This window comes from Hyalella azteca, unplaced genomic scaffold, assembly GCF_000764305.2.
Source record: "Hyalella azteca isolate HAZT.00-mixed unplaced genomic scaffold, Hazt_2.0.2 contig3411, whole genome shotgun sequence".
Taxonomy (NCBI): Eukaryota; Metazoa; Arthropoda; class Malacostraca; order Amphipoda; family Hyalellidae; genus Hyalella; species Hyalella azteca.
Window position 1 is genome coordinate 176583 of NW_025933661.1, and position 22740 is coordinate 199322.

The 22740-nt window shown below is 38.2% G+C and overlaps 1 protein-coding gene across 7 annotated transcripts; it reads right to left on the reverse strand.

Annotated features, from left to right (window-relative positions):
• Nucleotides 1–3026: 3026 nt before the first annotated feature.
• LOC108681757 (serine/arginine repetitive matrix protein 2) lies at nucleotides 3027–18629 on the reverse strand. 7 transcript variants are annotated; one of them, XM_047879614.1, is made up of 9 exons: nucleotides 12421–14227; nucleotides 10954–11223; nucleotides 8939–10677; nucleotides 8029–8753; nucleotides 7654–7762; nucleotides 7191–7337; nucleotides 5213–5805; nucleotides 4643–4971; nucleotides 3027–4413 (listed from the first exon to the last, which is right to left on the reverse strand). In XM_047879614.1, the coding sequence occupies exons 3-9, from the start codon at nucleotides 10669–10671 to the stop codon at nucleotides 4000–4002; spliced, it is 4050 nt and encodes a 1349-aa protein (XP_047735570.1). In that variant the 5' UTR covers nucleotides 10672–10677; nucleotides 10954–11223; nucleotides 12421–14227; the 3' UTR covers nucleotides 3027–3999. The 7 variants fall into 7 exon arrangements, with proteins under 7 accessions (XP_047735570.1, XP_047735569.1, XP_018026317.1 ...); XM_047879613.1 differs by having other exon boundaries at nucleotides 10954–12202; XM_018170828.2 differs by lacking the exons at nucleotides 10954–11223; nucleotides 12421–14227 and adding an exon at nucleotides 18507–18629.
• Between the last annotated feature and the right edge of the window lie 4111 nt (nucleotides 18630–22740).

Below are 22740 nucleotides of genomic sequence, written 5' to 3' on the forward strand. Positions count from 1 at the left end.
AGGAACCTTCGTCGCTTGCCAGTTCACGTTTGTTTATTAATTTAAAGAAAATGAAGGATTAATAAAATTAGGGAATATTTTAATGTCCTCCTGTGAATGGGTATATCTAAAAAAAATGTATAAAGAGTTGCACTGTGATGATGTTGCTTCATCAAGTATTTTTGGGAAATATTCAATTCATGTACAGTTTCAAGACGAATGTTACTGGTAATGTTTATGAGCTTCAAAAGTATTGGATGTGCGTTTACGATAATTAATTTAATTCGCTTATATGTATGGAGTGATTCGTCCGTCTATTTTTCTCTATCCTTAAATTATTGTTAGATATTAAAAAGAAACATTGTAAAATGACACTTCAGTATTGTTGACTTCTTGAAGCCACGATTCCTGTTCAGCGGTAGTTAAAAAAATTTCAAATTTTGCACACTAATTGGGAGAACAACTTCTAATGTGTTACATTTGCTGTATATTTACCAATGTGTAATTGCTTCATCTCCATGTATGAAAAATAATATTCACGTGATTTGTAAATGGTTTTGTTAACGGTGATGGCTCGTGTTAGAGCTTACCTATGTCACAAAAAGTAAATTAAAATCATGTCTTAGTGACTATTTTCATCATTATGATTTCTCTCCCAATATGTCAACGTGGTCCTAGACCATAGCTACTTGTCGCCTAAGTGTGTTTTCTGACGTCCAGGTCCAGAGCCTTGAATTTTTCTGGGCGTTCATATTGAGGAAATATTCTTCTCTGGATTGTCGAATGACGAAAATAATCTAATAATTATTACGGTAAGAAAACGTTCAGAAGGTTTATAGGTACCTTTGAGCAGTAATATAGCTGCACAAACTTTAATTAGGTTTAAATAGAGGCACTCTTCTTAATCGATTCGTGATAATCCAAACTTAGTCTCACTTAGCCCAAAATTTCTGTTTATTTGTTCCTTGTGCATTTCCTATGATGGTAATGAAGCTCTTCGGAGCAGATGATTCTAATAAAATGTATATCGTGATTTCTATTGTCACTGTATTAGCTTTCGTTAGAGAACGGCTGCCTCTCGGCAACAGGCCATGGGCCTATACTCTCGGCAACAGGCCATGGGCCTATTTCTTCAGCGCCGACACTTCTATTCTTCTATTCTAAAATCTACGGTTTGACCATAACTATGACTTAATTTTAAGAAGATACTTGGTTGTTCAAGTGAACTTAACGCCTTCAAGATGTCACACTCACCCCGAAAGAAATCGTGGTAAAAGCGGTGTTACTCGAGTGGAGAAACGTCACCTATTATGTGCAATAAGCGTTTAAAATCCATGCCCGTTTCTATTGACTGTCTTCAGTTTTAAATCAGTTGCTCATGCCAGTTTCCTTTTTGCAAGAGGTACCGCGACTGTTCAGGTCAAGAATGCACCACACCAACATTGCAGATAATCGGGTCCCATTGTTGTCTCTCGGTTAATGAATTGCTGTTACTTATGCATCTTACTGGGCATTTATTTGTGCAAGAAAGAAAATGTATTTCGTGATTGTTTAACTGATTCTGGCTCTCGTATTTGTATATTTTTGAACGATCAGTATTTATTTTAGATGAAAAAATATTGAATACGTTGCTAATATGTATTGAAATACTATTATCGATGTTCGTCTAAGAATTGAAGCAGACTGTGACAGTTCAATGTTATAACGTCAACCGAGAACAAACTCTATTATTGCGATAATTTCAACTAAGAGATATGTGGCTTTCCTCATTTGTCACATTTTTATGTTTAACTTCCCATGTCTAATGTTTTCGCTCCGCTATTTCGTTGTTTTTCTAATAAGGAATTAGCTTTGTAGAATTTCACTTGATCGGTACATTTTATTGAACTTACCGACGCATGTCGGGGATATATTTTTTTTAACGTTGAGGGAAAAGGGTTCGATGATCGCAGAGACTTCTTTGAAATAATGAAGTTTGTCAATGCGATCACAATTTGAGTAATTTGCTAATGGCTAATATTTGATTGTATCAAGTATTTTTTATGATACTTAAGATTTTTAAGTATCAATTGTCTGTAGGTATTCAAGGAGGGTTTTGTTATATCATTAACATAACATTAGTTACGTCAGTATAGGGATTAGTTATATATAACTCTTGGGATCATCGCTTATTCAAGAGATCATCACAATAAAAATCCTGCTTCTCGAACATTGTTGTGCAGCTGTCGCTGAAGAGACTCGAATATCGGCCGCATCAAGTTGAAGATAGGAAGGCGCGTTCATGTCTGGCATCAAAGTAATGCTTTCAACTAGGGGCTGCTTCGGTGGGTGCAGAGCACAATTAGTGGCTGCTTCGGTGGGTGCAGAGCACAATTAGAGGCTGCTTCGGTGGGTGCAGAGCACAATTAGTGGCTGCTTCGGTGGGTGCAGAGCACAATTAGTGGCTGCTTCAGTGGGTGCAGAGCACAATTAGTGGCTGCTTCGGTGGGTGCAGAGCACAATTAGGGGCTGCTTCGGTGGGCGCAGAGCACAATTAGGGGCTGCTTCGGTGGGTGCAGAGCACAATTAGTGGCTGCTTCGATGGGTGCAGAGCACAATTAGTGGCTGCTTCGGTGGGTGCAGAGGCAAATTGCAGCGGGTTGCGATCTAAATTCATTGGCATTAAACGACTGCAGCGAATAAAAAAATTCACCAATTAACATAGTACATTTCAGTGTAAGAATGAATATTTTACCTTTCTATTACGAGCAATCCAAATTCATATGAAAAATATATATTCATCATCAAGTAATGACAATCGTGAGTCCCCCAACTAGTAGCCCACCTCTAAGAGGTCTAAATATCGCAGTCCTGACATGATCGATCATTCTTGTAAAACTCAATCAATAGCGATAAGATACTAACCTTCCAGAAAAAAACGGCATTAGTGTAAGCGGTAAACAACGCTAACCCAGAGATACAACTCCTTGAATCTACGAATTGCACGCGGGACAAATGATGGACTGATAAAATGCAGTCTTCTAAACTCTAAAGGACAGTGAAATAAATTTTGCATTTAATTCAATTTTATACAATCTTCACACTTACAAACAGCAGCCGTCTAATCAAATTGAATTAGAAATTGTTCAACAGACGCGACAAAGTTTCCGAAAAAAATAGTGTTACCTTAATTATTTGACGATTATTATTTACAAATGCCTATAAGGCGTAGAGCAAGGTAATCGGATCACTAATTCATTCATTGGAGCTGCTTGAGATAACTTATCAACAGGACAGGAGACAGCTTATTTAGGTAAATTTCCTGTAGCTTCAGATAAGCGACACTAATTGATCAATATCAATTGTAGTATCACACTGCAAAACGAAGAACACGATTCTTAGGAAAAAACGTGTATAGCAAGAGAACTAACGTCCGACTAGTGCATCACTTGACGCGCTTTGAAAAAGATATGCAATTCTCGAAATCTGTGGCAATTTCTGCGCCGTTCAAATGAGGACCTGTCGTGTGTCAGTAAAAATTAATCGCAGTAGATTCTAGAGATTCACATCCTGGAATAAAATAGAATTATTGCAGGAATTCAATGTATATCGCGAGTAAACTTGGTCGAGATCGTGCGCAGATGAAGAACAAAACCGAGATCCCAAGTTAGGCAACATTTACTCGAACGGCATAAATAAATTATATAGGTACCCGCTCTACCCGGTAAAGCTCGATGCTTGAACAGTCTTGCCTAGATTTTCTGTAATTTTCCTTGCCTAAATTTTCCTCAAGTGCATCGATTGAGAGCTTCTTGCACAAGTTAATAGGAAGAAAATGCCTTACTTCATCTAGTACACTGAAATAAATAAATCTACAAATTCGCACGACATACTACTTTATAATGTTTACGCTTCAGAATACTTCCAAAATATTTTTATTTTCATAACCAGTATGAACTAAATTAATACCTAATGACAATAAATCCAATATTGTGACTCTCCTTACAGATTTAAATTTAAGTTAAATTCTACATAGAGAAATCAAGGAGACAGAGAAGGCGAGTCTGATTTTTGACCTCGACTCAAAGATGACATTGAGCGAGACGAAGATCTGCTGCGGGAACGCGAGCGTCGCTTAGAGTTTTCACCGGCATATTTAGAACTGCTTTTAGGTAATGGCGAGTATTTAGATCTCTTATCTTTTGTGGGAGAGTTCTTAGCATAGGAAGGAGACGACCTGGAGAACTTATTGTGTCTGGGGCTGCGGGAGTAGCGCGATCCTGACGAGCCTCGCCTGTCAACACTAGACGAAGTGCTAGGAGATCTCGACAACTGCCGCTTATTCTTGCTGCTCCCGCCAGTGGCGCTCGACATTCTCGGTGACCTGTCGGGTGCCCCACGAACATTGCGCTGCTTCTCCAGCTTGCGAGGCGAGTGATACCCGTCACCTTTAGCCTGTCGACATTAATCCATTGAATATACGATTCTGTAATGAAACAGCAGTAAAGTTTTTGTCTAGATAGAGGAACTACATTCTTTCACTGAAAGAAAAAGTCGAATCCGATTCAGAAGTAGTAACTCAGAAAGAATATGTGGATGTTTAAAACAATAGTATGAAATATTAGATATGTAAAAAATTAATTCAACGGGACCTGATTATCCGAATGTCTGAGCCCATTCTCACTTTTTGTCCTGTTCGTCCGTGGCTGCCATCACGTCGCGTGCGGCTGTCGTCCCTCCGGTCGGCGCTGTCATCCCGGTCTCGGTCATCTCGGCGGCCGCCAGCGTCTCTGCGGGAGCTAGTGTATTCGTTTTCACGTTTGCCGGATGCGTCGTCGCGCCGATGCTCATCGTTTTCAGACTTCCGAGTGCGCTCGTCACTGTGACGTTGGCCTTCTGACCACGCGTCTTGCTTCTTGCGACTGACCGCTCCCTGTGGAGGCCGACCTACTACGCCTGGTCGACGAGCATCGGCAATATTGGGCCGACTACGTGCAGTTAGACGTTGGTACTCTGCGGAGTAAAAATTCTATCAATGAATGCAATTGTTAATACAAGCGCAAGAATAGCCACCTATGATGATCATTTAAAAATGATCTGATGGTAATTGTCGATCAATGAGCTGAATTTAAACATGCAATATTCAGGTCTGAGACGCGAAGCGAATCCTAAGCGCAAATAATAAATTTCTGTGTTGAACACAATGTTTACAACTTCTATACATACGAGTACAGTAGGTTTTAGGGCTACTCACTTTTGAGAAGAGCTGTTCTGTTGCTGGCAAGTGATGACAGCTTGGGTCTCATGGCAACATTCCTGTTGGCAAGCAAAGCCTGGCCAGGTGTACGACCGCTCGGAGAAGATCGCCCTGTCCGCATCTGGCCTGCCATATTAGCTGCTCTAGGGCGCTGTACTCCGGATACATCATTGACGCCCTCTCGACCAAGATATACTCTGCGGTTGTTGATTCGAGGTACACCGCGGTTAACGAGAGGCTTACGAACAAGGACCCCGCGGATCGGAAGACGTTCTCTAATGCGCGGCCCGTCTTGTGGCTGCATGCGACCATCTGGCCGCGGCATGACTTGTCTTTGATCCCTGCGAGGGAAACGGTCATCGGGTCTTGAGTTCATCCTCGTGAAACGTTCACCAGGTTCCGACCTGCCATCTTGATGCCATCCCGGCCTTCCCTGATCTTCGCCATGGCTGTCGTGCCTAGGACGACGATTCTCTGCCATATGGCGGTCACCTCGCCGACTGACACCGGGGTGAGGGAAGCGACCCATCTGAGGTTGGTTACGCTCTTTGCGGGCCTCTATCAGCCCCCGTAGGTCCAGTGGACGATGGCTTTATATTTCCAGAAATAGAAGAAAAGTGTTACAGAAATTTTCTACTAGTTTTCCATTCGCATATTAAAATAGTAATGGCAAACTATCTTTGAATGCTCACATGACAATCAATCAAACCGTACAATTCTTATGTCAATGTACGTAAAATTGAAGCGATGTCGCAAAAGCATGAAGAGATTTGGAAGTTTTGGGCTAAGTTGGCAGATAAAGTAAGAGTAAATATGGAACCAGTTTCCAACAAGAAATATTTGTCTGACTGCAGGTGCAATAAAGAATTTAATAATTGACAAATAAAAATTGAATGTAAGCAACTATAATCGACCAGCCAAAACTATTAAATCAACAGAATGAGAAAAAAAAAACAATTTCTGCCAGATAACATACCGATTAATTTAAAACCTGCATAGAACCAAACCAAAGACTTGATTTAATGTGAACTTCGTAGCCACGGTCAGCACCAATGATGCACCGTACGGTTATGAAGATCAGTGGCCCTAAACGGCCAGTTACTCTAGCTTCTTGACATAAAGTGCCACTGAAACACGCACACCAGTAGCACAGCCGCAACATTGTCATGCTCTTAATCACGCCCCAAAGATGACATGGCAGCACAACACAGCAGCACCAGGTGCCGAGCGCTCAAGTCGAGTTACGGCTGCTAGGACGTGACTCGACTTGGAGACGACCGGCAATCTGATGAGCTGTGAGCGTAGACCTGACGAGCTCACGAAGAGCAAGTAAATGGTTAGCTTGTGCTTACAGTAAGAGGCAGAAAAAAAACAAGGAAGAAACTATAGTAGTTCGAGTAGGAGGAAAATAGGGGTTTATCAATTACATGACGACACTTGAGCTGTGCTAGGCGGTGGCGTAGAATGACACTTCAGGGTCTCCCAACCTCAGCTAAGACACACAAATCCGTGGCAAGTTTTTTTTTCATCAAAGGTGAAACTTGCCCGAAAAAAACACCAAGGCAAATTAGGTTAGGTTGGCATGCAATTTTTAATAAATCACACATGGGATTGTGGATCAGAGCTAGAGGCAAGGAGTTGAACCCAATAGAAGCGATATCCATGAGATTTAATACAGTAACAAAAAATAAGGAGAATCATCAGGTCGCGAAAAACTTCAACACATGTACCATACAATAATTTCACACAAACGACTTGTTCTCCAGAGAAATACATTCCTGTCGTTCATTAGCACATCACAAAATCTACACTTATTAATATCATATCCGCAGGCCTGGGGCAAACTGTACGCACTTTCAACATAAAGCAAAAAGCAACGAGAGTCATGCGTGCCACAAGTATACAAGAGCCTGAGCATGTCCTCAGTAGAAGGCAATCCTCAGTTAATGTGTTTTTAGGGGGTTGTTCATGTTACCGAATCATGTCGCGGCCGCGGCCTCCGAGACGGCCGCCTCTGAAGCCATCGCCAGGAAGGCGTCTCAAGTTTCCTACGAAGCCAAGCCGCCCGTCCAGCAGCCCTCCTGCTCGTCCCATCATCGGTGATAGCATCGGCAGGGTCGGTCTGTGCCCAACAAAATAAGATAAATTAATAAAAATCAACAAGCCGGCCACCTTTTCTCAAAAATGAACTAAAGAATATTGAGAAGCGCTTTTCCCAAATCAGAAAGCTGCAAAGATCTGTGAATTTTCCGAAATAGTGAACTGTGTTGGACCTAAATTACTCAAATAAATGCTAAAATAATTGCAATAAAATGAATATTAAATAAGTATGAATAAATAAATACATTTTCTTGGAGCCAATCTACGAGTGGAGAGAAAATAACCTACGAGCATTGAATAAAGATGTATTTATTAGCTTCAGCCAAATACAAACTGACCGGACGCCCATGAGAGGAGTGAGGAGGGAGAGAAGAGGGGTGCTCAGAAGAGGAGGCTTGGCGCCAAGTAAACCTTCAGCACTGGATGGCGAGGGCAGGGGGTTGTTCACTGTCGGCAAGAACATGAAAACTATCATTAAAGGCTTCTTCATTTACAAACATTCGATTTTTATTGATCAATTGAAGTTAGAAATAAATATAAGGAATGTGATGCAGGTGGATAAGTCCAAAATAATGATTATTAGCTACATAAAATTATTTAAATTGTATAAAAATGTAATCAAATTCTTGATATGAAACAGCATGAAAACTTAAAACCAACAATAATGAAATACTCCTAAGTGGTGAACAATATTTTCCATTCCATTCACTTACGTAGTGGTTTCTTTGTCGGGGAAGTGTCATTGTCACCCTGAGCCGAGGCTGCTGTTGACTCCTTTTTCCCATTTCTCGGCTCGCTACCAGACCGGTTACTGCGAGAAGAACTGCCTGACTTTCCTGATCCTTTATCACTTGAGCTTGATTTTGTGTCATGTCTAGCGGCTGACAAAGTTTTGGAACTGGGTGAGCGAGCTTCAGGAGGAGGAGGGCTTAACGAGGGAGAGCCCTTGTTGTTCCTAGGACTAGAAACTTGGTCGTTCCGAGGACTGGCGCCTTTGTTATGAGGGCTCGAGGCTTTGCTTGCCTCACTCCAGCGGCGGTCGGCCGCGTTTAATGATGTAGATGATCCGCTCTGCTGCTTTAATGGTGCATGAGAGCTACCCGCAGTCGGAGGGGATGGCGGACGCTTGGTCAGCTCCCTGCCAGTTTTTTTACTTGACACTCGAGCTGGAGAAAGTGAAAGTTTACGTTTCTTGTCATTAATGAAGCCTGGGGAGGTTCGACCCCTGCTGTCATCATAATGAGGATAATGAGGAGACAGGGACGGCGTGTGCTGGCGGTGGGAATTATCCGTCCCAGAGGGAGGGCTGAGAGACTTCTTCTTTGTTGGATATCTGGAGCTGCGTGGTGGCGATGGAGAGGCGTCGAGTAGACCACGAGGGTAGTGGCCAGGTGACCCGTACACAACACTGTCACCTATCACATACCTTCGAAAATGTCTGGGTTTCAATGAAACAAGCAGGCATTGAAAACAAAACTGAAAAATTTGCCAGTGAAAAAAAGCACCACTATGTGTCAACTCTCGTCAAAACGAAAAATAGGCATTACAATTTCAAGAAATCTGATGGTAAGATTTGTCAAATGATGCAGAGAGAAATAATTGTGACAAAGGTTAAGTGCTTACCTGGAAAGTTGGGCAGGAGGTTCGTTTCGTTTTCCAACAGGTCTGTCAACTTCATTGAACTGTGAGAACTTCTTTTCTTTCGATGGCAATGGCGGTGGAGGTTCGCTGATGTAGTACGAGTTTCTGCGCTCTTCATATCCATTACTACCACGACCATGTCCCCTACCACGGGGAGGTCCGGGTGTCGGGCGAGCATCTTCGCCATAATTGTACGAGGCGCCCCGCGATTTGTTGGGAGCCATGCCTCGAGCAAAACCATCACCTCGAGAACTGCCCATGTGATATCCTCCACGAAAATGCCTGCCAGGATTTCTGCTACCACGACCTTCGCCACGAAAATCATGGGCAGGGATCTTGCTTGAATTACCGCCAGCACGAAACTCGTTCATGAGTTTGCCTGCCTGGTTTCCTGAGCGATAATCTTGCATTGGTGGCCTGTTCATTTGGGGACCATGATAATTACCCATTGGAGGCCTCATGTTGCTTCCACCACGGAATGTTCCCATAACAGGTTTGCTCATTTGTTCGCCTGGCCGGAAATTGCTCATAGGAGGTTTGCCTATTTGTCCACTACCACGATAATCGCCCATTAAGGAACTACCTGCCTGCTCACTCCCACGGAACTCTCTAAACTGAGGTTGAGTTGTGTGCCCACCTCCGCGAAACTCTCCCATTGTGGGTTTACTCATGTGACCACGGAACTCATTAAAGGGCTTGCTGGCATGACTTGCAGATCTGAAGTCACCATCAGGGTGTTTGCCATAGAAGTCTTCATCTCTGTACTGGTTTCCATAAAACTTACTGCCATGACTGCCCTGAGATTTGCTTACAGGCTCCGCACGATAGTCATCGTATGCTGATGGCTGTTTGCGCATAGGAGACAACGAGTAACTACGCCTGGGTTTGCGAGGGGGAGAAGCTGAATATCCCCTTTCTTTGTTATATTCTTTATACCCTTTGGCAGGAGGTGAATCATAAGGAGCATACGCTTTGCTTGACTTGTAAGAATCTTCATAGTCTTTGTAGGATGCTTTAGCAGGCTCTTTGTAAGACCCTTTTGCAGGTTCTTTGTAAGAACTTTTTGCAGGTTCTTTATAGGAACTTTTTGCTGGTTCTTTGTAGGAACTTTTTGCTGGTTCTTCGTAGGAACTTTTTGCTGGTTCTTTGTAGGAACTTTTTGCTGGTTCCTTGTACAAGCTTTTTACAGGTTCCTTATATGAACTTTTTGCAGGTTCCTTATATGAACTTTTTGCAGGTTCCTTGTACAAGCTTTTTGCAGGTTCTTTGTATGAAGTTTTTGAAGGCTCTTTGTGTAACCGTTCTGATTGGTAAGCTCTGTTGTCCTTGTAATCATCATCATAATATTTCTTTGAGTATGAAGTGCTAGGCTCCTTATATGAATCTTCAACATAATCTCTTTTGAGAGGAACCTTTTCATCCTTGTAGCTGTAATAATCATCTTTCTGTTTGGACTTCTTTGAACCAGTATCCTTGTAACTATCATGATAGTCACTTTTCTGTTTGTAAGATTTCTCTTCATAAGGCGAGTCGTAATCAGGTGAACGAGGCCGAGCTTTCTTCGATGGTTTAGTGGCAACTTTAGGTGCTTCACGGCTGCTGTAGTGATCATCATACTGGTCATTGTATGATGACTTGTGGCCATCATCCAGGTACTTGCTAGAGTATTTGTCACTCTTGCTGCTCTTCTCGCTCTGATATTTGTGACTTGACATTCTCACCTGCAACACACAAATAATCTCAGTCATGTAATTACAACATTAGAAATCGGTGTTAGCCAGCTATAGGTAGTGCAGATGTAGAAAATTTGTATTCAGGTTCTTCTCATCAAATTAAAATTTTGGCTTCAAATACTGCAAGCAATTAAATGAAGTAGACTTCCTCTATCATCTGAGCTCAGCGCATATTGGTGAAATTCAAGTAAATAAACCAGTGGCATATATTATATTTTGTAGAGCCAGCACGATTCAACTGAAATTATTGATAATGAAATTTACCTTCAAATTTGTTGGCAATCCCAATCCTACAACTCATGAGGGGTAAAGATTTAAGATCGCATCCAGGGCAGCCTTTGGAAAGCTTTATGTAAAGAAGGGGTTTTGTGTACAGATGATTCATGGCATGTTGAAGCACTGCTGACAGTATATAGCAGGGAAGGAGATGAGAGGCCCATGACCAGAAACTATGCCATTATTTAGCTGTAGAGCATGGAGACTAAAATGGCAGAGATGCATCTTCCTCATCCATGTAATGGATCCTTCGTGTATCTGCATCAGGCATAAGATGCATGCTGGAGAAGTTATGCATTGCACATAGTGGAATTTTGCTAGAGATGTTTGAAAGTGGAGGATATGCATTTCAATGCTCAAAAAAATCCGAAAATTCAATGTCATTTAGCAAGTCATTGGGAACTTTCTAAATATCAGTACTGTATGGGTGAAGATGTACATCTTTGCTCCATTTAATGCATGGGCATGTTTAAACAACAATGTTTTCTTCATAGATGAAAATTTCCTTTTGTCTTCTCAAAAAATTCATTCCTCAGGAATGATTTGCCTATTACTTGATTGAGTAGATAGTATGGAGGCCAGGCAGTGTGGCACAGGAACTATATTTTACATTTCCTCCAAATACATATAAAGAAGTATCACAACATACTAAGAATCTTGATAAGCTCAGTGCCATTATAATTGAACCTCCATGAACCACAAGAACAAGAGTTTTGAATCTTCAGATGTGTTGACTCGAAATCTTTTTTTCAGAAATTTTCTTAGTCCTTCATGGTTGACTTCATCTGTGAGTTCAAGTGACCAGTACCAGTTATTGACACCCAATAGACAAGAGGCACTGAAAAGTGAGCTACATGGTAGCTCACATTAAATTTCATCCATTCAAGTTGAAAAGATGCAACATCAAGCTGGTGTTGACATTACCAATAATAATGGTACACACAGAGTAGAACAGTTTTCTAGGGGCAAGGTGATGTCAAAGCTGGTAATGTTGAAACAATCTTGTAACGCTCAATCTTGATGCCATGAGAATAGGACTCCAAGTCAAGGAGTAATGCAGCAGCGTCTCCTTCATTCAGTAGAAAGTCCATCGCCAATGTCGACAAGAAATTTTCCAGGATTCAAGACAACATAAAGCAGCTCTTCAATCAATATTTCTTGTTCAGCCATTTTCAAGAAGTTGGTGTTGCATGTAGAGATGCTTGATCAGTGATGGTAAAAGAAGATCCATTCCCAGCTGGTAGCAGGTCAATGGTTTCAAGATGATGGAAGGAAAAATTAAACCTCCAAAATGAATCCTAAGCTTGTTAGTGTATTGCTCATCAATTTTCATTTTTGATCCATGTCCATAATTTAGAACAAATTGAATTCCAGTTTGAACTGAAAATGATATATTTTCCACCCTTGTATGGGCTTGAATGAATAATTTTGCATGGGCAGTAATGGATAACTCACCTGGTAGTAGGGCTTTCTTTCAGTTCAAAAGTTGTCTTTCAGATTAAACCTTCAATTTCCCTAATCTATTAATGTACAATAACTGTTGGACAATGAAAACAGTTTCATTTAGCAGAATTAGAAAACAATTATACGTTTATGCAAAATTTAAATAATTTAATGTAAATGTTTCAAGTCTTGTGACAGATGCACTCCCATCTAACATAGACTTCAATAATATCCTATTGCCCACCAAATACAGTCTAGCAATCTGAAAGATAGATATTTAAACTGTTCGAAATCAATTCTTTGTTATGGTAAACTTGGAGAATTTAGAATTAGATAGGAACATGTAAAATGGTAAGTGAGCATTGATCCCTGTTAATGAATGATTAATACCTATTGTTTATAATCAAAAGTGTCAAAAAAATTGTTAATACAGCAGCTTCCACTATACTATATTTCCTGTTTAGCAATCTTCCGTTTTCAGAAACCATAAATAAGCAGAAAAAAATCAGCATCAAACTTCATTACACATTTTCAATCAGAATTCAATCATTCTTTGATCCACTCCACATCTTTCAATTTATGAGAAGAACTTGCATGAAGAAAACTGCGATGGTTTCAATTCCAGATGACTTTCGATTTTATTCATCATGATCTGCAAACAGCAACCATAACAAATTTGATGCATCCTCTTCCTTTCAATTCAGGTTCTTGACAATTTGCTCTAAAATGTAACACAACATAAGGAGACAAGCACGATTCAATTTGAAATCCAGAGAAGTAAAAGTCTTGAGCAGCTCCTTGGTTGAGTCTTCAAATCAACAGTGAACATCTGAAGTGACAGAATATGAACAAGTTCTAAGGAAAATATACTGATGAGTGATGATCTTCAAAGAAGTTGATGGTTTATGATCTCAATTTGATTCATCCTGCATAGTTTCAGGTTTTTTGGCACAATTTTTTTCAATAAGGCACATTGTCTCATACATGGGAACATGGTCATATTCTTGCTTGTTGCAATGAGGTATGGAATATACTTTCGGATTAATAAAATTATCAAATTGTTAAATGAAGAACTCAGAGGACAGGCTTCTTGCTTGAGTTTTGCAGCTTATGACCTTATGCTGAGTTTAGGATGTTGTAGTGCACGGTCACGCTGATGCCACACCTTCAAAAGCTGTTTAGAGTCCAGAAGAATTTATGGGTCATTCAAGATATTTTCAGATAATGATTCACATCCTTTCAGTTTGGTGCTAGATTTGAGCTAGAGCAATCTTGTGGTAAAGCTTCTCTGTTTGCAGTTTCTTTCAATAATGGGGAGCAATAAAAATGTGAATGATGTCCAATGCTCAAATTCAGCCAACTGCAATTTGAAAATTTGTCTCTAACAAAATACAGAAATCACTATTATTACTCAAGACAAAAATCACAACATGGCACATAAGACACGGTTGGATTTTTCATTGAGATTGTGAAAATTTAGGCCTTAGTCGAGAGAATTTATTAAGGATTTGTTGAAAAAATTCTCTAGGAAAAGATAGAACACAGAAACATTACTACAAAATGGAGCAGTTCTATTATGGACAAATATTCTCATTGCAAGAAGCATTTCTGTTTTGGCATTGAAGCCTCATGTCTAACCATGATTTAAAAGCTTCTAGGTTGGAAGTCCACAATGTTGAGAATAAAAAACTGAGCTTGGTCCAGGGGGCTTGAAAATCATTCCTGGTATTGGTTAGTCTGCAGTCTGGCACTGTATGAAGTTCCCCCACCCAAAAAAAAAAAATCAATGAAGTTTGAGGCAATAATTAGTAAATGTTTAAAATCACTATTCAATTGTTCAATTTACTGCATCAAAAATTCAATCATGGTCCCAATAGAATAATTCAAACTGGTAAAATCATTCATTATAAATTCCATGCTTCATCTTCTGTACAGCTTTCCACATCTTCCCAGAAAAAGGATTGACTTCATTCTCTGTTGTAAAATTTTCAAAACCAATACCAAATATTCATTTTTCTCACAAAATTTCCCAACTGTTCCAGGGGATGTATATAAATTGTACACAGAATACTTCATACATTTGAAAAAAAATCATCAATGTTCTTACATAATTTCTTCTTTTCATGCAGATGCAAATTCTCCAAACAATTTACACATTTCTGTTTAAAATCACAGGCACAAAAATTCCAAAGCTTCAAGAATTATTCATTGCAGGAAGACTTGATCCACAAAATTAATGTGTAAATTGAATTCATGGCTGAATAATGTCAATGATTCTGAATTACCAAGCATGTGCAAACATGCGTTACAAGTTTAAAGTGGTTGCCTCACGAAATACAGAAAAACATTTATAGGTTTTAATTAATCAGAGACTTAGGCTTTTTGGTAAAAATTTCCAACTAGAGCCTGATCTCATTATTCCTCAACTGAATCTTGTCTTATTGAAAATATCAAGTAAGGCATTTAGATGCAAAAGAATAATTATTTAGGTAAATACAAGCCAAATTGTAGAAGTTTGGTAAATTCAAAACAGGTTGATTGATACTAATAAATTTGGTCAAATTAATATGAATAAACTTTGAACTGAGATAAATGATAAACTTTGCATGAAAAATTAATGAATAACATTTCCAACTAACAGTAACATTTATCAATTTTATGCAATAATTTCTATACTGCATTCTAAGTGCAAACATGTTACATCACTAAACATTTTCTCCAGAAGAAAGGTGGTATGCATTGGTATGCCCTTAACCAAGCTTTGAAAATTTTAATCTTCAGGCTTGCCTTCAGATCAGGAGGAATCATGTACAAACATCAAAAGTGTTCAAGGTTTCAACGCCCAAGCCCTTAAAATTGTGCTGAAATGCAGAAATTTTAACAAGAAATGTTCAATATATAAAGAAATGTCAAATTAGGTTGTTCAAGTTCAGGAATAATCTAAGACAGTAAATTCATGTAAATCAGCATCAATAGTGCATATGATGGCCACATACTTAGTTTTATGTATTGTGTGCAACTTTACTGATATACATGATGACAAATTGGAGAGTAAGTGTATATATAAATCATTAACCATCCAGATTCATCAAGCTTATTCTGCACTCTAATAATGATACCGTAATTATATATGTATGTATGTGTGTGCATTTGCAGCCCTTCTGAATGGTAGAAGAGATACTGTTGAACAACTGTGCTGCACAGTTCTGCTAACTTCCATTCAGATGTAGAAAATCTACTTTCTGATCCATGACTGGGTCTAGCATCCAGAAAATCAAGAACTCTGAATCTTGAACCAAGACAATGTCTTGTATTATAAATGGATGTCTTGAATTAATATGAATAAAATGTTGTTCAGACATGCAGGTTGTGGGGCAGTTTTCCAGTTGATGTAGCCACTGCCAACAATGAACATATAATTTTAGTAGATGCAATGTTTTTCATTGTTCCATTGGTCTTGAAGCCGAAGTTTATTCTTAAATCCATAGAGAGCAAAGATGCATGATACAACCGGTGCCAAAACTCCAAAACAATGAAAACTTCCCAAGAAGTTTATCTCAACACAAGCAGAAGCTGTAGGCCTCTTCTTTGGTGTAATTTCTTGCAGTGATAAAAATCCCTTCCACACACAGGATGCAAGGCCAGTATTCCATCAAGAGGTTTTCTCTTCAATAAATATGAAGATCTTGCAATAGTTGGTGCACACTATCATCTCCTCAGTGCTATACTGATGCCAACAATCGAACAAATTGAGTCTTGCTCTTGAATAACAGATGCCAATCCCAGGGTAATGTTCACAGCAAGCCAAACCAACTTGACCATTAACTTCATCACAATTTAGATATAAAATTCCTTAATTATTTGATGCTCAAGTCAAGCAAGAGGATGTTCTTCAATTCTCTTGTAGACATGATTGGATGAGAGAACAGATTTTGGGCAGCAAACAAATCCTCCAGTTCAAAAGTAAGCAAGATTTTGAATCAAGCTTGTTGAGACCGAGTGAATGCATCAAAAGATGTTCCATCAATTTTCCTCAACTTCACACGTCGGGCTGGGAAATAACAAAATTTTTCTTTAACATGTATAAAAAATGAACACAAACTGAACATATTAGTAAAATTCATTTTAAAACAAAAATCGATTTCAATCTTTACTATACATACATATAACTAATGTAATCTTAACTAATCTAGCACTCCCTTTTGAGGTGTTTTTATTAGCATGCAACAGTTTAAATATTAGACATTGTAAATATTGAAAACATATGCAGAAAATGAATTAAATTATCAAGGAATAATTCTTTTGATTTTTCTTCCAGAATAAAAAATAACTAATAACCAAATTAAATTAAATCTTGGGGTAAAGAGACACTTTAGTAATATATAGTGAAAACAATTGGTGTGATTACTTTCTTAACAAATTGAGAGATCAGCAAGTTAGCAACTTGCTGAATGTATTTACTGCATCTGCAAACAGCTAACCTTTTCACTAAGAGATATTAATGTTCCATTAACATGTTAATTTTTAAAATTCAACTATAATCATATTAGTCAACGTATTAACAGATGAAGTCCAATAAATCTGAAAGGATTGTTTATGCTTGCCAAACAAATAACTTAATTTCAGATTAATCATGATGTGTTCAGATTAATCACAATCAATTAAACAATCTCAAAAATATAATAAGTAACAAATTGCTTCAAAGGGTAGAAAAGGCCCCTACCCCTCAAAGTATATAACCTGGTAAATGGTAATAGCATGGTGCATACATAATAAATAAATGAAAAAATCCTTCTCATTTCAGGTCTGAATGCAATACATGAGTGCGTTCTTAAACTTCTTAGTAAACAGTAGGGTGTGATGGGCTAAGTTAAGACGAATTCTAGAATTGAATGCAGGATAAGGTCAAAAAGGTCAGTAGGTAATATACGTTCAACCAAAATATTTATTCACATTTCCACCTATTGTGATGGTCTTTGACTCTTTCATTGCGGAAACATGATAATCAATCAGAGAGAAAAGTTGCAGTCTATTTAAATTAGAATAATGTTTTATACAAAATAAAAAAAAAATTATTACAAATAGGTACTGAACATGAGGAATACCTAGCCTACTGTCAAATACATCTAGCTAGGATATTTTACAAACTAAGAACAGAATTTTTGCAGCCATTAATTTATGATTTTTTCAACCATGGAACAAAATTTTACCAGTGATATGATTTCTTAGCGGTATTATTGCAGATTAACTACATCCAAAAAAAAGGGTGAAAAAAAAAAAACACCCTTTTTTTTGGATGTAGTTAATCTGCAATAATACCTTTCTTAGCTCTTAAGCATAGTGGCAAACTGGCAAAGCAGAGAGTTTTTTAGACTCTCTCTCAAATTCATTTTTGAGTCCTGTATGTAGACCAGTAAAGTATCCTGGATACCATTACCTGCATTATCAATAATTTATAATACATAAGAAATTGGTTTAAATTGTACATAAATGAGGAAATTAGAAATGAACTGATTCTAAAAAATCCATGGTTTGTCACTAGGTAGGCTAGTATGCTCTTAAGTGATGCACCCAAACCCATTCTTCATGGTGAGAAAACTTTCCAAGCCTTCAACTCCTTTATTGAGCAAGCTCAGCAAGGGAATGAAGGGATTAGTAGGTATCACACCAAAATTACTAATTTTAGGTAGGTAGGTAGCCTACTTTAAAATTGGAAAGAAAAGATTTAGTCTTTACTGTAGTCAGTGTAGTGAGTGTACAGTGTACTCACTACTCAGTGTAGTCACTGTAGTGCTGTACCTACTTGTAGGTTGTAGCCTAGTCACTCAACTGTATGCGACTACTTCACACTTCACACGTTCACAGTACTCAGTAGTGTCACTAGTGAGTGTAGTCACATAAGTAAATAGTAGATAACTAGCTTATGGAGAATTAATTATGAAATTCTGTAGTATACCTAACCTTGACTTCCTTTAAATTTACGTTCAAGGTATCTAGCACAGAAAATAAAAGTTTTAGGGTTCGTCACAAATCGTCGACGCAAGTTTCTATGACGCCAAGAAATATTATAATAAAAGCTACATTAAAAATAGTCTCACCGTATGAATTCTCAGATTGTTTCAGCAAATTCGTAGGTTGATCAATGATTTGATCAGACTCATTAAGCTTCGTCTGCGGCAGCTTACTCTTTTCTCAAGCGAAGTGTAGAATAGGACTGACAGCGGCGGCTGCGCATTTCGTGTTTCAGTTCACCACCTACGTCAAAGCATAAAGAATTCAACTGACGGGAAACACACTAGGTGAATAAATTAAAATTTTCTAAGCAATCAAAACTCATGGTTTCAAAAACAAATAAAAAATTTTCACTTTAACAAATAAATTTCTCTCAGATTGAGTAGTTTTGAGATATAAAATATAAGTTTTTTGTTGCAGGCACTCTGGGACAGGTGTGGGACAATTTTTCGGTCGGACCCATTTTATTTTACTGTGGGACAATTTTACGCTAATTACAGCTTTCAACGCTTAGAGTTGGAGTTTGCATTGCCCCTTCTTTGTGTGTAATCGCAATCTTATAATATTGAATGGACGTTCGTTACTTCGTTTCTACGTACTCTTTATCTTAATTTTGTTTTAGTTGGGTTATTATTGACTTGGCACATAGGTACAGATGCAGCAGTTCCGTTCACTTTCAGCTCAAATGAGGACTGTAGTTATAGTTACGTCAATAATGGACGGATTTTCTTCAAATTTAAAATATAAATAGATAATATGAGTACGCTGCGGAGGGTATTTTTTCCAAATTTTTACATTCATTACTTTTTTATACTGCGGCTACTTATATTTCAAATTTGAAGAAAATCCGTCCATTATTGACGGAGTTATGCGTGCCAGAGTTGAAAATTAAGTTAGGTTTTCCATTCTAGCTCGCAGGCGAGTTCGCACGCGAGTTCGCTGAAGTGTCGGACCGGTCTGTAGTTATAGCTCCTTGTGCATATTCAGCATAAGACTTGCGGAGCAGACAGTTCAACCTCATATTCCAGGTTTGTATTGTACAATTGTTTTATTCATTCAGATGAGTATACTTTTATTCTATAGGACTGGCAAATTTAGCAAAATATGTGCTGAACTGGCGGAGTAATGAGATAAATAAAAATTAAATTTAAATAAATTAAGCATTTTTATAGTATAACATATTTAATTTTGGTTTCTCTAGATAGAACAGTAAGTTTTTCTGCGCTGTTGAAACAATTCCAAATCATTTGCGTCAGAGTTTCTGCAAGTCTCACAAATATTAAGCAAATTCAAGGTCATTAAATTTCTTTAATTAAAATAAATCTGATATGTAGCGTTTTCAGCGTTTATTATGCCATAGGCCTATCGCCTATTCTCAACATAACCGAACATTCACAGCTTGTTGCGGTCTGGAACACGCAACTCAATGCTCCAATTATGCTTTTCCCGACCACCCGGCCTCCTGGCAGATTCTGCGCACAAAGCTGGGATCGAACCCGCACGTTTCTGCTCCATTCCTGATACTCTAAACTTCTAAAGTCTAAACGTTAACCACTCAACTTATTTAACAGTCGATCTGCGACTAACAAATTACAAATCTTAAGAAATTGAACGCTAGAGACAACTGTTTTGATTTGCCAAGTTATAATCATGATAACAATAAATTCCTGCAAGAATTTCACATAAGCACATGTGTAGTATTCGTACCGGTCCGACACTTCAGCGAACTCGCGTGCGAACTCGCCTGCGAGCTAGAATGGAAAACCTAACTTAATTTTCAACTCTGGCACGCATAACTCCGTCAATAATGGACGGATTTTCTTCAAATTTGAAATATAAGTAGCCGCAGCGTACTGATATTATCTACTTATATTTCAAATTTGAATAAAATCCGTTCATAATTGAAGGAGTTATGAGTGCGAGTTGAAAATGAAGTTCGAGCTCGCAGGCGAGTTCGCACGCGAGTTCGCTGAAGTGTCGAATCGGTAGTATTCGTGCAAAGCTCTCTTTATTCGTGGCGCATGATAAATGCTGAACTGACTCTCTCAGTTCAGCATTTATCTCAGACTCTTCAACAAGACTCTCTTCTTTTTGAAGTTAAGGTTTCATGATGGTTTAAGAGGCCCAAATGAGGTTATGTAAATAATAATAAATGACGATGTTATGATTAAAATATGTAATGGAGAAAACTATACAACCCCGCAGTGTGCTGGTTAAACATAATTGTTCTACTCTGAAGTCTCATCAAGTTCGTGTCGAGCTGGGGAAAGGCATCGACAACAAATTTATGGTTCAGAAGTTCTTATACATGCCAGGCGATTTAATGAGTTTATTTAATTGACGTGATAGAGGAATAGAATCTGCCTTATATGAAAGCTATAGAAACGGTTCTAATTGTAGCATCAGAACAAGATATGTATTGTTTCCCGATTATAAATTAAACTCCATATATGAGTCTCAGCATACAACTCATGGCCCGTATCCTCTTGCTGGTATTTCTTTAGAGTAAACCCGATAGAAAAGAAAGAAAAATTACAGTTTGAATCAAAGACACTAAAGAGCATAAATTCATAAAACATAAAATTAGGCACTTACAGTTTAGATAAGAAACGTCCAGCACGGCATAAGACCAACGGCACAATATTAGACCAACACAGTAATATTATATGGAAATATAACCTGGGACTTATCAATAAGATGTAGTTAATTTCTGGTTTTTAGCGTGTATTATGGAAAAAGCGTCACACAGATTAAAATGTAAAGAGTGGAATTCATGAAAGAAGAAGTTGTGAACAAATGCTCATCGAGAGTTCTCGAATTAGGGTATTCTAGTTTTGTACTGCAAGCTTCCTAATTTATTACCAATCTGCCTAAAAAATTTTTATCAAATCCATTCCATAAGTAGCAGAACACTAAAGTAAGTTAGCATGCATTCGCCGTTACATCATTTCCGCCCACTTACGTGTCCTACATATGGACCATTCCTGTTAATTACTCTTGCATACACGCCATAATTGCGACGCTAAAGACCTCCCGCATTGTGTTGTCAAGGGGCCGAGGATTCTCTTTCAAGGCCAAAAATACGAAACTTTCACCCAAGATTGTGCAATTCAAATGGTTTCCTGCGTCAGTCTCCGCGCTTTTCCGTCGTATTTGTTATTTGTTTGTTATAATTTGTTATTGATTCTACTTAATTACAACAAATTACTGGTATTAATTCAGCAACATGAAATTACTGCTCGACGAGAAGGTTTCAAAGCGAGCGTCGCATGAACACACCATGCCGTATTTTATTCCTGCAATACTCATTAATTTAATTATTTTTTATTAATTTGAACATACATAAGTCAATCTTAAATATAAATTACTTTTAGAAACACCATCTTATACTCATGCTGTGTTTATTCCAAATATATGTGCGTGGGGGGTTTTCAACAGCCAAAATAATCGGGCAACGTTTGTGTCTGTTATTCGTGAAATGAGGCTTTAATATAAGCAAAATATTGACTCTGGGTTACAATTAATATATGTTGCAAACTGGAATACTTAAAGCAAGCATTGAAAATTAAATGTGTTTGTTGTCTCCCTACAAGAAGTGTTGTTTTCAGGAGCTGAATAGATGCTAAAAATTCCCTGCCCTCATACTATTAATTGTCTCAATAAGAAATTAATTTTCAAATCAATGCTGCATGAGGTACGGTCGTACGGAGTCTTATAGCATCACACGTCCAATTATAACGATTATACATAGAAATATTTTTTCACAGCCAAGAAACTTCACAACTTCACAGAAACTTCACAAGAACTATATGGCCCGCTTTTTTATCAATTTCAACTATCTTACGATGTAATATAAAACGTCATTACTAATGTATCGACCACAGTCCTCTTTTGATTTAGTTGTTTACCGGCAAGATGTTTTTATTGCAAATCCTTGCCCGGAGTGGATCAAGTATGGCCAAAGTCACTGACATTTTTCTACACCTTCTTATATATTTGTTTAGAGGATACTTCTTCACTAGGCCTGATCAAAATACAGTCAGAGTCTCACGCTAGAAGACGCTATATAAATAATAAAATGCCATAAGTTACTAACTTACATGTGGTATATTCGTCAGAATCAGATTGGCGGGAAACATTTCCAAGTGAAAGTGTTTGCATTTTTTCAGACGAACTAATCACCGAAGATTAGTTACGTTAACGTTAGTTTTCTTTCTACTTGTGACTCAAGCACCACGACAGTCAAGTCCAAGCAATCTCAACTTCCAAAGTGACAGAATTATGAGCTTCTTATATTTTGATGTATTTCTGTCTAAGATG